Source organism: Chanodichthys erythropterus, chromosome 10, assembly GCF_024489055.1.
Source record: "Chanodichthys erythropterus isolate Z2021 chromosome 10, ASM2448905v1, whole genome shotgun sequence".
Lineage (NCBI taxonomy): Eukaryota > Metazoa > Chordata > Actinopteri > Cypriniformes > Xenocyprididae > Chanodichthys > Chanodichthys erythropterus.
The window spans coordinates 1,170,871-1,185,656 of record NC_090230.1 but is presented as its reverse complement, the minus strand read 5'-3'; the positions used below and the strand labels follow the sequence as shown (position 1 = coordinate 1,185,656).

The 14,786-nt window shown below is 38.6% G+C and overlaps 1 protein-coding gene across 3 annotated transcripts in view; it reads right to left on the bottom strand.

The window, feature by feature from the left end:
- The window catches only part of kcnh1b (potassium voltage-gated channel, subfamily H (eag-related), member 1b), a 55,441-nt gene that overhangs the window by 7,835 nt on the left and 32,820 nt on the right, over nucleotides 1-14,786 (bottom strand). For all 3 annotated transcript variants that reach the window (XM_067395776.1, XM_067395777.1, XM_067395779.1), the window contains one exon: nucleotides 14,130-14,326. In XM_067395776.1, coding sequence (XP_067251877.1) covers nucleotides 14,130-14,326 — 197 coding nt within the window. The remainder of the gene's footprint in view (nucleotides 1-14,129; nucleotides 14,327-14,786) is intronic.

Genomic DNA, 14,786 nt, shown 5'->3' with positions numbered 1-14,786 from the left:
TGTCGTAATTTTCATTTTTTTAAACACTTGCAGTCTGTATAATTCATAAACACAACTTCATTCTTTATAAATCTCTCTAACAGTGTGTAATGTTAGCTTTAGCCACGGAGCATACTATAAACCCATTCAGAATCAAATGTAAACATCCAAATAAATACCATACTTACGCGCTTAGACATGCTGCATGACGAACACTTTGTAAAGATCCATTTTGAGGGTTATATTAGCTGTGTGAACTTTGCTTATGCTGTTTAAGGCAAGCACGAGCCCCAGGGGTGGGGAGCACTAGAATTTAAAGGGGCTGCGCAGCCTGAATTGGCGCATATTTAATGATGCCCCAAAATAGGCAGTTAAAAAAATGAATAAAAAAAAAATATATGGGGTATTTTGAGCTGAAACTTCACAGACACATTCAGGGGACACCTTAGACTTATATTACATCTTTTGAAAAGACGTTCTACGGCACCTTTAAAACAACCAGTGTTATAAATGTTGCCAGATTCACAATCACATTCATCTGTGTTGGAAAAGACTAAATGCACCACTCACTAGACGTGCAATAAGCAACTTAATACCATTTCACAGTAATATATCACCAAAAGGTATTTTTTTTTCCAGCCTGGGTTAAAAAAAAAAACAGTCACTGGTAAATCATCTACCATGGTATAATGAAAAATCTGTTATTTTTGTTATGTCTGTTTGGGTTTTGTTCATGTATTCATGTCTTTTATTTTGAAATTTGTCATGTCAAGTTTGCTGGTTCCTTACCATGTGATTCCCTGTTCCTGTCATGTGTTCCTGCCATGTAGTTCTTTAGGCCCTGTGTACACCTGGTATTAAGATGCATTAATACATAAACAGGGTCTAATACGTTTTGAGCATGACCACTTTCAACCATTCCCAGGGGTAGTCGAAAACACATTCGACCAGATGGCTTTCAAAGTGTAAACGCTCATGTAGTTAAATATGTTCAGACAGCTACAAAAGACCGCCTCTCTGCCTACTGACCTAACACGTAAACATTATGGGAAGCATGCTAGCCAGGCAGGATTTAAACTTTGTTGGCTAGAGATCCAAGTTTGGTTTGAAGACAAAAAATGGCACCAAGCACAATGTTCTCTCACCATTCCTGATTTCTAACATGCACTCACCGCATCTGGCAGCTGTCAGAGCAGAAACGAAAGCTGATGCTCTCTGTATGTTTTTCCATCGTCTCCGGGCACATTCATATGTAAATGGAACAAGCTTATTTTGTCCATTAGATGGAAAGATCTGAAAAACCCCATTCATTTACCCGCCCACCTGGCTAACCGAGTGTTTCAGTTCAGTTTGCACCAACCCTGGGTTTTAGGCACCATGAAAGTGGCTTTGCTTTTAGCGGTGTTCATTGTCATAGTAACTTCTGCTCCATAGCTTACCCGCTCTGGAGCAGGTCATGTTCTACAGAGAAAGTTGATGATCAGCGTGGTACTAATAAAGCCTGATTAGATTGGTTGAGACAGTCTGAGTTTGTTCAACTACCATCATGGAACAGGCCCCAGGTATAAACTGGAATGTGTCTCCCTTGACTACTTGTAATCCGATTGACCAAAACTACCAAGATCTTAATGCCAGGTGTAAACAAGGGCCTTTGTTCATGTGTCATCTTCGTTTTTTTTTTTTTTTTTTTTTTTAAATCAGTTCCGTCTTTTCATTGGTTCATGTTTATAAGTTCCACTTTGTCATTGCTTGTTGTTTTCTGTGTTTCCCCTTGTCCATGTTTCCTTGTTGTGCATTGTTTATGTATCCTGCTGTTGGTGAGTTTGTCAAGTCGGAACATGTTCAAGTCAGGTCTATTGACAAGTTCAAATTCTCATGTCCTTGTCATGTTCTAGTTTTGTAATTCTGTTTATCAATAAAACTGCACTTGGGTTCAGCTCAGATCGCCTTCAGTGAAAGTCTGTTACAGATGTATATGTTGCTTGCAACGTGAATATGCGGAAATGTTTGAAATGGCTAGTTGACCTTGATCATGATGTCTATGGTTGAATTTCATAATACTCAAGGTCACATTTCCCCCCAAAACCAATAGAAAAAGGCACCTACTAGCAGGTGCTAACTGGCCAATTATATCCACACAAATCTTGAATCCTTGGATAAGATTGTGTTTGTTTATTTTTTTGATTGTTATGATTGTTGTTCCAGGACCTACAAAAGATGCTGATCCAGAAAACATGTCTTACTTGGCAAAACCGCAGTCTCTTTCTTCAAACAAAGAGGGTATCACATACCTGTCTACATCCAACACAAATTTATCTAGGTCTACAATGTGCCTTCAGCTTAGAAGTGATGGTAATTTTCCAAGTCAACATGGCAATGGGAGAGGACTACAATATCCTGCAGATATTTCATGCTGTGTTCATCCAAGATGGTGGACAACAGCTTTCCATACCCTGAGAGAATGATCTCTCATGCTTTTACTTAATTATGAATGAACCTGGAGGCTGAATGAAAGCAAAATCCCTGTATTGCTTCTTTATGTTGGAAGGTTCTTTATTTTATTGTATATAATTTGAGTATTGCTACCTTGTTATAAGTGTTAATTCATTAATGTGATGAGAAAATAATTGACAAAATATATTAATTTTGAACTACTGCATTACAAGGACATCTCATGAATCTTATCACATCTGATTATTGTTTTATTATTCCTGTTTCTAATGTTGTTGTTTTCACAATTAGGGGAGAAGATTAAGGTGTTAAATTTTGTTGTCTTGTTTAGATTAGATTGATCACAAGGTGTTGGACACTGAATGGTACTACATTTAAATGTAAAACAGAGTAAATTAAGCACAGGCTGTTTAGAACCTGGCAAAAGTTTTTTGCAAACCTAATTACAAGCAATATGTTCATGCATGCGGAAGCTGTCCTAATGTGTTAATGATGTTGGTTCATTAATTCATTCCTATCCACAGACTGACTCAGTGAGACATTGTTTACTTACCAGGTCACACGGCTGTGCTTCCTGATGAAGCCACTTAGATGCATTGTAAAGTGCAAAAACAAATGGATTTTCTATCAGGTCAGACGGATGACTATGAGATGTACGGTGGGAGCAGCACTGGACTGGAGGTGGATAATATTTAGGAGTGTCATTTTTCTGTGTTTTTTTTTTTTTTTTTTGTCAAAGTCGAAGATAATGAGTTTTGGAGGTTAGAGAGGTTCATAGTTTATTGCCCAATTCTGAAAACTCTGATGGCAACAATGAACATGCTTTTCTTAATGTAGAATCTTGTTCAGCCAGCTGCGGAGAATTACACTATTTTAAAATAACATGAAAAACATAACATGCTTCATTAATGCATGTCCAAGACAAATACGCATCACTATACAGATACTGAAAGTGTCCTTTAGCATCCGTTTATTTACTCATTGGTTTCACTGTGAAACCTTTAACATCAACCAATACCTGGCAAGAAGCACAAAATTATGTTTATGATCATAAAGCTATTTTATTAAAATATATTTATACCTTTGCTGGCTAAAATGTGTCCACGCTTGTGTTTATTTGTAGAGAACAAATAATATAGTGTGTGCATTATATTAAATTCACTCTTTTGTGTTCTATGAAATAAAGAAACAGTTGTGTGGAATTGAAAGACATGAATGTGAGTAAATTTTCCATGTTGGCAGAACTATTTATTTAAGACATTACAAGAAGGTGTTTCAGTAATTATTTTAGAGTCTTTAAAGAGACCTCCAGCTCAAACTCCCATGAGTCTGGAAATGTATCCAGCTGTTATGTCATCAGCACGCATCAATACACACTTCCATCTTCATTTACTTGCTCCAGTGAAGGTGACTAGTGACAATTTATGATGATCAATAGAGTAACAGGACTTCAAAGAGTTTTTGTAGTAGTGAATTATTTAATTTATAAATTGTAACTATTTCATATATATATATATGAGCTTAGTATATAAACAGTTGTTATTTAGCATTCATTAGAGAGAATCATTGAAGCTACAAGAGGATCTGCATACTGTAAGTGTTTTGCTGTCGTTTCTAGTTGATTTTAGTGCTGTATAGTTGCTTTACTGCTTGTTTACTGAGGTCACGTGGCAAATCGCGTTTGGTTTCGTTTGCTCTGAGTCAGTAAGGCGTGGTCTTCTGAACTAACGTTGTAATAAGCTGGTATAAGTGCAGTGTACCGCGGCAGCGGACGCGGCAGCCCTCATGTGAAGCCCTCCTCGTGTGAAGACCGAAGAGTGTAAAGACCAGCGACTCTACCTGTGCGACTCCACCGAGCAACGACACCGACAAGGCACTTGAGTATTGCTCTTTTCTGTCTTTCCTCTTTATACCGTGTGTTCTTGTCTGTCTTTTGACTTGTTTTAGATATGTGCTTCCAAATTCCCACTATTACTAACCCTCGTAAATCGCATGCTACACGCTGTAAGCAGCGCAACCATAACAACCTGCGTTCTTTACCCATGTCACCTAGTACATTGTTTTCTATTTCGATTGGGCTCTGGAATTGTCAGTCTGCTGTCAACAAAGCAGAGTTCATCACAGCTATTGCTACTTATTCAGATCTCCATCTCATGGCTCTGACTGAGACATGGATCAAACCAGAGGACACCGCCACACCAGCAGCCCTCTCCTCTAATTTCACTTTCTCTCACACCTCACGCCAGATTGGGAGGGGTGGTGGTACTGGTTTGCTTATGTCCAATGAATGGAAGTTCAATCCTTTACCATCTCTCTCTGATAATGGCTCATTTGAATCACATGCAATTACCATCACCTACCCTACCAAAATTCATGTTGTAGTTGTCTATCGTCCCCCAGGTCAGCTAGGTAACTTCTTGGAGGAGTTGGATGTGTTACTCTCATCCTTCCCTGAGGATGGCACTCCTCTGCTAGTACTTGGTGACTTCAACATCCATCTAGACAAACCTCAGGCTGCTGACTTCCACACGCTGCTTGCCTCATTTGATCTCAAGCGAGTGGCTACCTCAGCTACCCACAAATCAGGTAACCAATTGGACCTCATCTACACACGCTGTGGCTCCACCGACAATACACTGGTTACTCCACTACACACCTCAGACCACTTTCTCATTACTTTCACACTCAACCTGACCCCCAACTCATCACACACCCCACCACACGTCACTTTTCGGCGAAACCTACGCTCCCTCTCACCATCTCATCTATCCTCTTCGGTCTCATCCACACTTCCTCCCGCTAACCAATTCTCATCAATGGACACTAACACTGCTACTGACACTCTCTGCACCACTCTATCATCCTGCTTAGATGATTTCTGCCCCCTCTTAACCAGACCAGCCCGCGCCACCCCCTCTGCCCCCTGGCTCTCTGATGTTCTCCGTGAGCATCGATCTAGACTCAGGGCTGCAGAGAGGAAGTGGCGCAAATCTAAAAATCCTACTGACCTTAGCTTATATCAGTCACTCCTTTCTTCTTTCTCTACTAATGTCACCAATGCTAAAACCTCCTACTATCACACTAAAATTAACAACTCAAATGACTCCCGAACACTTTTCAAAACCTTCTCTTCTCTTCTTTGCCCTCCTCCCCTCCCTCCCACATCAGTTCTTACAGCTGATGACTTTGCCACTTTCTTCACACATAAAATAACAACCATCAGCGGCCAATTCTCCACACCACACACTGACAAGAACATCTTAATTGAAAACACACAAATTCTCCCCTCCTTCTCCATGCTTTCTGAGGCAGATGTTTCCAAACTCATTCTTTCCAATCACCCTACTACCTGTCCGCTAGACCCTATCCCCACTCCTCTTCTTCAGGCCATCTCCTCCTCAATTCTACCTGCACTCACTCACATTATCAATTCCTCCCTTCACACTGGAACATTTCCCACAGCTTTTAAGCAGGCTAGGATTACCCCACTGCTTAAGAAACCCACTCTGAATCCAGCTCTTTTAGAAAACTACAGACCAGTATCCCTTCTTCCTTTCATTGCTAAGACACTTGAGAGAGTTGTATTCAACCAACTGTCTACTTATCTCTCACAGAACAACCTCCTTGACAACCACCAGTCTGGTTTCAAGAGTGGCCACTCTACTGAGACTGCCCTGCTCTCAGTCACTGAAGCCCTGAGACTGGCACGAGCATCTTCAAAATCATCAGTACTCATCTTGCTGGACCTGTCTGCTGCCTTTGACACAGTGAACCACCAGATCCTCCTGTCTACACTCATGTCGAAGGGCATCACGGGAACCGCGCTCCAGTGGTTCGAGTCTTACCTCTCAGGTAGGTCCTTCAGGGTATCTTGGAGAGGTGAGGTGTCCAAGTCACATCATCTTGCTACTGGGGTACCTCAGGGCTCTGTGCTTGGTCCACTTCTCTTCTCCATCTACACGTCATCACTAGGATCGGTCATTCAGGATCATGGTTTCTCCCATCACTGTTATGCTGATGACACACAACTCTACCTCTCATTCCAACCAGATGATCCGACGGTTGCTGGTCACAGCCTGCCTGACAGCCATTTCTGCCTGGATGAAGGACCACCACCTCCAACTCAACCTTGCAAAAACGGAACTGCTTGTGATCGGTGCAAACCCAACACTTCATCACAACCTTTCAGTTCAACTTGGGTCTTCAACCATCACTCCTTCCAAGACAGCCAGAAACCTTGGAGTGGTGATGGATGCTGGTCTAACCTTCACAGATCATGTTGCAGCAACGACCCGGTCCTGCAGATTTGCCTTGTACAACATCAGGAAGATTAGACCCTTCCTATCTGAACATTCCACACAAATTCTTGTCCAAGCTCTTGTTCTATCCAGACTGGACTACTGTAATGCTCTCTTGGCTGGCCTTCCAGCATGCACTATCAAGCCTCTACAACTGATCCAAAATGCTGCAGCAAGACTGGTCTTCAACGAACCGAAGAGAGCGCACGTCACTCCTCTCTTCATCAGTCTGCACTGGCTGCCAGTAGCTGCTCGCATCCAATTCAAGGCTCTGATGTTTGCTTACAGAACGACAGCTGGCTCTGCACCGCTATACCTTAACTCACTACTTCAGACTTACGCGCCCTCCAGAAACCTGCGTTCTGCAAGTGAACGGCGCCTTGTGGTGCCATCACATAGGGGCACAAAATCACTCTCACGGACCTTCTCCGGGACTGTTCCTGGCTGGTGGAATGACCTACCACGCTCTATCCGAGCAGCCGAGTCTCTAGCCATTTTCAAAAAAATGCTAAAGACGTATCTTTTTCGTCAGCACTTGACCCAGTAGTAGTAGCACTTACCTTGACTAATATTCTTCTCCTATCTGTGTATTTATTTATTTAAAAAAAAAAAAAAAAAAATTCGCTATGAGCACTTTACTGACATAACTGTGACTTCACTCAGCACTTACATACTGTTGTTCTCATGTTGATTTAATTGATTCTACTACTCTCATTTGTAAGTCGCTTTGGATAAAAGCGTCTGCTAAATGACTAAATGTAAATGTAAATGTAAATATATATATATATATATATATATATATATATATATATATATATATATGTGTGTTTTTTTTTTTTTGTGTGTGTGTGTGTGTGTGTTTGTGTGTTTGTTTGTGTGTGTGTGTGTGTGTGTGTGTGTGTGTGTGTGTGTGTGTGTGTGAAATAGTTATATGGACATTTCAGAATTAAATTATTCACTACTACTACAAAAAACAAACAAACAAACAAACAAACAATATAGCATACTACATAATTTATCATGAAATAATGTCTATTGTTTCACTTAGTAAACAGTGTATACTGCACATAAATAAGCTAGAATTCCTTTCTGAACAAATGTCTATCTTTGATTCAAAATGAACACTTGTGTGTTTGTGAGTCTTTTGAGCAATTCATTAAAAAGCTCAGAATCATTTGTTTACGAATTGGACTACACTGATCATGCTGAATGTATTTGCATGCAGCAAGTAAAGACAATGCTATAGAAAAAGGAACAACTTTTTTTTGCCATGTTGAAGCTAAATGGTTAAGGAATTACTGCTGCAGACTGTATTTTTAACCTTTATGTGATGAAGGTGAAGTAAATTGTTGGTTTCATTAATTGCCATTTATTATAAAATGACATGCTAGAGATAGTTTCCAAACCTGCCCAACAGCAGGATCTATTCACAAGTCGAACATCTGTAATATAACTAAGAATAACTAATATCATAATAATATTATAACTAATTATAACTAATATCATTAAGAAATTAAGACCCTGTTGTTCAGCTGTGTGATTATCATATACAGAAATTCACACTTGTAGCGCAAGCCCAGCCACAGATCGATGAAACAAGAGAGACAGACGGGAGCAGAAAATGTATGTATATAAATGTAAAATAAATGAGTCTGTGGAAGATAGAACCATAATACCAATAAAGATTCTGAAAAGTCTGACTGCATAAACAAATATAAGGAAATATGTTGTGAAATCAGTAAAGTATAGCTGCAATGAAGGTGAAATGCAATAGATATTTGTCTGAAATGAAAGAACACAGAAAGATTGTAGTGTCATAAGCAGCAGTTACTATGATCAATACCAGCGCCCAGTGCACAGATCCCTGCTGTGCGCCGTCCCCATCCAGAGGACTTTGAAGGATACAGATCTGTCCATTCCAGAACACAATCACAATCAATACCACTGACCGGTGACAGAGTGCTTCAAGCATCCCAACATGTCACTGTCAGGACACTCTGGCATTAAAGGTTATCATTCATCCTAATGGAAAATTCTGTCATTACTGTATATACTAACAACAGGAGATTGTTGATATTCACTCTTCTGTGTCTTTCTCCTATGCTATTTACCTTCAGCAGTTCAAGGTTCTATGTCAGAACGCTGACTCATTATTGGCTAGCTCCTGTGTCAGCATCACACGCATGTGTCGTGCTGCTCATGTGAACAGCCTCTGCCAATACTGAGCCGCAGTTCGGACGTAGAACCTGGAAGCGCTGAATGTAAACAGCATAGGAGAGTGACACAGAATAGAAGATTGAATAAAGTAATTATTTTTGTTTTGTTTTTGTGCACAAAAGTATTCTTGTCGCTTCATAAAGTTAAGGTTGAACCATTGCAGTTACATGGACTATTTTGATGATGTCTTTAGTACCTTTCTGGACCTTGAAAGTGATGGTTAAATTGCTGTCTATGGAGGAGTCAGATAGCTCTCTGATTTCATCAAAAATATCTTAATTTGTGTTCCGAAGATGAACAAAGGTCTTGGAACGACATGAGGGTGAGTAATTAATGACAGAATTTTTATTTTTGGGTGAACCCTTTAACTTTATTATGAGTTGGGCGAAACTTAGAACTGTGGGAGTGAAGGGACAGAGATTGTATATTATTGGGAGATGAGAGCGTCTGTATCTCTTACCATTAGAGAAAGCATAATGGCTAACTTAATCACTTGCGGCACCTCTCAGCCTATCGTGTAATGATCTCCTTCCCTGTGTACTGCCACAGCCGGAGCGTTAGCATTAGCCGTTGGGCTTTTTTGGCTAAAGGTTGCAGGCTTGCCTTCCAGTGGCTTTGGAAGGGATGCTGGTGATGTGATTGTTAATGAGAGACACCAGTGCACCACACTGGCCTTGCTCCGCTTCCACAGCTCTCGGCCCTGCCCGACTTGTCACAAAAATGTTAACTTAAAAAAAAAATGAGTTAGTTTACTTAAATGTTTTTTAAGTACATGGAGAGAGAGAGAGAGAGAGAGAGAGAGAGAGAGAGAGAGAGAGAGAGAGGGACAAAGGAGAGGGGGTTGATGATGAAGATACTTCTGTACCAGGTTTCTATTTTCTGTTCTTAAGGTCAGTTTGACTTTGTGTTCCTCTAATTCAGCTCTTGACTCTACATGGTCATTTTCTGACCGTTACAAAATGAAAGAGCCAATGCTGATCATGGCTATATAATCTTTGTCTCTGTCTCTCTCTTCATCCTGCACTCACACAGAGAGCAGGACCACACTTAAGATATGAGCATTAGTACATTAAGCTGGATCTGATTAGGCTGTATCTGGATAATACACAGAGCAGCTTAAGCCGACAATCTCACCTGAACAAAGAAGGCCATTACTCTGATGATAGCCATGCAATCACTGAAACATGCACACACAGGCTGTAACTGAGCCTTTTAGCCTTTTATTATTTCATAAATCACACCTATTATTACAGACTTGAGCAAAGAGAACAACCAATCATTCTTTATTCTTTCATGCTGTTGGCTCACCTCTGATTTATCATCTGATCAATTTGGGAATGACCTTGAAATGTCAGCAAACCTCAAAAAAATAAAAATAAAAATAAAAAAAATAATTATATATATATATATATATATATATATAAAATCCTTATCTAATATCCAGTTTATTATGATAAACCCGAATAAAATTGAACTCAACTGTCAGTAATCTCCCTTCAAGCCTATGGAAAACATTGGAATTGACGGTTACGCTTCAGTTAGTTCAGTTATGATTCATTTCCATTGTAAAAATCATTAGTTATTAATTCAGTTCATTTATCTAAAAGCGCTGAATGAGTTCAAATATATATATATATATATAATTGGGCCTGAAGACATTATAGTAATTATTGCATTAAAAAAGTAAAGTTTTATATAGTAATATAATATATATATATACATATAATATACAAATAATAATTAATATTAATTTTATGTAATTTTTCCAGTGACACACAAATTGTGTTATGAAAAAGTCAATTTGGTACCACTTTATTTTAATAGGCCACTTTAGTCATTCTACTAACTGAGTAACTTTGCAACTACATATCAACTAACTCATATTAGAGTATTAGTAGACTGTAGTAGACTGTTAGGGTTTGGGTTAGTAATAAGATGACATGTAGTTACTTATAGTAAACTTACTTATAATCAGTAGAATGTCTGTTGGGTGAGCACCAAAATAGTGTTAGCAGATATTAAGAAGACAGTATACTAATACTCTAGTTGACATGTAGTTGCAAAGTTACTTAAAGTTAGCAGAAGGACTAAAGTCCACTCTCCATTTAAAAATAACATTTAAAATTATGAACAAGAAAACACAAAAGAGCAGTGCATTCAGCATTCAGAGCCGCTCACTACTCTACAGCCACAAGAGTGATGGAGTGTTAGGAATTGTGCCTGTGAGAGGGTATAGATCTTCCAGCTCAGTTGGCTTCATAATCACGTCACTGTAAAAAGTGCTTACAGAGAAAAACGAGACATGAATTTAAACTAAGCCGTGTGCAGTCCGGCTCCAGCCCCGCCTCCACATAGACGCAATGTAACTGACAAATTCTGAGACAAAAGCAGTGTTCACCCACACCAGCTATGGTATTAATGAAAAGCTGTCAAAATCGTTTCACGGAAGAGCAGAGTAGTTGAAGGACTCCTCAACAGCAAAAGGAAGAGGAAAGAAAGAGAAAAACATAAGAACTAAATGATTGAAACATCACAGCTTCAGGGGTTTGATCATTCAAATGAGATATTCAAATAAAGAGGTTAGATCATTTTTACAGTTTGGGGATGTGTGAACTGGACCTTTGAGAAATATCAGTAAATAAGTCAAGCAATTTTTTTCTTGAGAAGTTATAACTTAACCAGTAAATTACCGTTACGATGCTTGTGTGAACAAAGCATAAAGGCCCGCTCACACCAAGGACAATAACTATAATGATAACGATAAAGATATAGTAATTGTTCTAAATGTAAAAAAATAGCAGGGTCTATATAGCACAACTATAACAATAATGACAGAGGAATGGAATTACTTTCACAACGATTCTTTCCAGCTAATGAACAATAAAAATCATTGACAGCCAGTCAGAATCCATCCCGCTTTATAGAGGTCGAGCATTTAAAGTGGCAGCACGTTTATAGTAAACATATCGTCTACTGGTGTGGACACTAATATACCGTAGTTATCATTATAGTTATCGTTCTTGGTGTGAACGGGCCTTAAGACTATAGCATAAGTCAATATACCAGTATAAGTGCAGTAAAGGCACAAATTCATGGTGAAGTTCTTTTCGTTGTTCTCTTTGGGGTAAAAAGAAGTTTGAAATATCTTTTCAGCACCACCAGCCATATTTATATGAATATATTAATATGTGAATATATTAATATGTTTCCTTTCAACAACAAAATAAACACAACATAAATGACAGCTGTGAGATAACAGTAGTTAAGAAAGCATCGGATCATAGCGATGTAGATGTTTGCAAGTACTGTAATTCAGTGCTCCAGTAAAGTCACATTTATTTATGTAGCACTTTATACCAACATGTTCTCCAACCAATACGCCTATATAGGTCGTTTGTCACTTCCCTGAAATACGACCCATACGAGCATTTGCTAAAGTTGTGCCCCTATCGACAACAGGACACTTTCATTTTAATGCATTGTTCCCTTTTATCGGTGTCATATTTTGGGTTTTGCGTAGCTCAATTGGCAGAGCATTGCAATATATAACAATATGCAATCATGTGATCATGTGATCGTGGGTTCGATCCCAGGGAACGTATATGTGCTCATAAAGTGTATATGCACTATAAATCACTAAGGGTAGGTTTACACCCCGTATGTAGTCGTTAATAAAAAAAATTAGTTTTGCTAAATGGAAAAAGGACAAATGGTGTGGAAAGTCCACACACTGAATTTAAATTAACACGAATTTTGATTGGTAATGACAGTCATACGTCATTTCATGACGACAAGACGTAACAACACTGTCGTTATTTTTACGCCACCTATAGGATCGTTTTTCTTTGGAGGACAGTCTCCTTTATACAATACATTTTTTAAAAGCTTACAGTATTAAACATGAGAAAACCGTGTCAGTGTGTGTCTCTTTCAATTAGAATTACTGTACAACTTCAATTTCTACAACAATGCAGCTCCAGCATGTTCAGGGTTTTATAGAAAAAATAAACGGGAGAAGATTGCCACATCAAAGAAGGTGGAGCCTCAGAGCACACCCACCTATTATGCATTTGCCATGGACCAATGGTGGTTCAAAGGTGTTTAACAGCTGGATCTAACTTTTTCCGTTAAGTTTGCATTGACAAGCTGTTTAAAACTCACGAAACGAACTTCGTTTTGGCCTGATTTTGATCAAAATGATGTCACAAGAGTTTCCCTTGAAGTATATCAGGGTATATTTGGACATACTATATCCGGCACGTTAGCTTTTTGTTTGTGTCCCTTTATTTCCAAAGTGTCCACGTGTCCACGGATGTGTTCTTCAGAATCTAAGCGAATACTATGACTACTGTGAATACTATGAATGTACGTCTTTTTTTTTTTTTTTTAAAGAAAACAACTTTATCCCTGTCATTTAGAAGTCAAAAAATGTCAAATAGTACACATTGTGATACTAAAGCTTGAGGTTGAAGAAAATAGCATAGTTGTGTTAGCATTTAAAGTTGTGATGACTGACATAACAGATTTTACCAATATTTTGGTGCTGTTATATAATTGGTATCTCAAAGAAAAGTCATTCCTTGTGTGATCACCACATAAAGTATGGTATTTACCAGAAAAGTCAATCTGGCAATTTTTTATTTTATTTATTTATTTATTTATTTAATTATTATTATTATTTTTTTTTAAACCAAGTTTTATGTGTTAAAGCAGCTTGTGACTCCAGTAACTGGAATGCAATAGAGTACCATTTATACTGCAAAGGTGGCACAGAAGCGCTTTTAAAGTGGCATTTACTGTACAGGTGTCTTTACACTAATTAATGGTGCTTAGAGGTGACATAAATGCATTTACACAGCAATTAAAACTATACTTTGATACAAGGTGCAGAGAAGGGTCAGAATAGGCATTATTTAGTTTGACCTTAAATGCAGCATTGTGTCTTTACACTTCATTTTGAGCAGGCACAGGGCAGCCTTAACTCTGTTGTGTAAAGATTCTTATAGAGTACACTACTAATGAGTTTGTCAGTTAATTAACCATTCAGTGAGTTAAATAAGGGTGACATGCAAAATGTGTAGCTTAGGAAACAGTGCTTTAACAAGAGAATTCTTGTCAAACTCATTTGGAACTTTGGGGTTTAAGCTATTCTTATTTTTCATGTAAAGTGGTCTAGGCACTCACCCTCTTCCTCAAGTTGTAGGTTAGTACCAGGTTCCGTGAGAAGTGGCCGGCGAAGGCTGTGTAGAATTCCAGAACCTTCTGTAAGGCATCACGCTTGATTATGTGAAGATCGCAGTAGGTCAGTGCACGAACGTTTGCACAAGCCTGAGCTAAATTCACCTCTTTCCAGAACACATCCCCGAATACATCTCCCTTTCCTGAGAGAAAAAAAAGAGAGGGGGATATTGAAGAATGAATTCCATTAGGCTTTCTAATACTTTCAGGGGAATGTCCCGGATTCGTGCATGCAGTAGGTGCAAATTTTCATGGATCACAGGAAACTCAATATGAACTTCAGGATAAAAGTAATCAGGTTAAGAATGCCATTTCAGGGGAACATTAAATAAATTAATGCATGCAAATAAGATTGACAGGTACTGTAATGTGACCCAAGGAGGGCAAATGTTTAAAATTGCCACAAATAGCTTTGACAAAGTAAAACAGTAAAAGATTGCTCACAATTACTTTTGTTCTGTGAAGTTTCATACAGATTTTGCAATGGGTTTAAGTCACATTAATTTGCAGTATGGACCAACAGAAAGTTGCTTGGTTTTAAATGGCTTCTTTGTGAGTTGTGCTTCATACGTCGCTACACTAATGACAATAGACAATGGACTT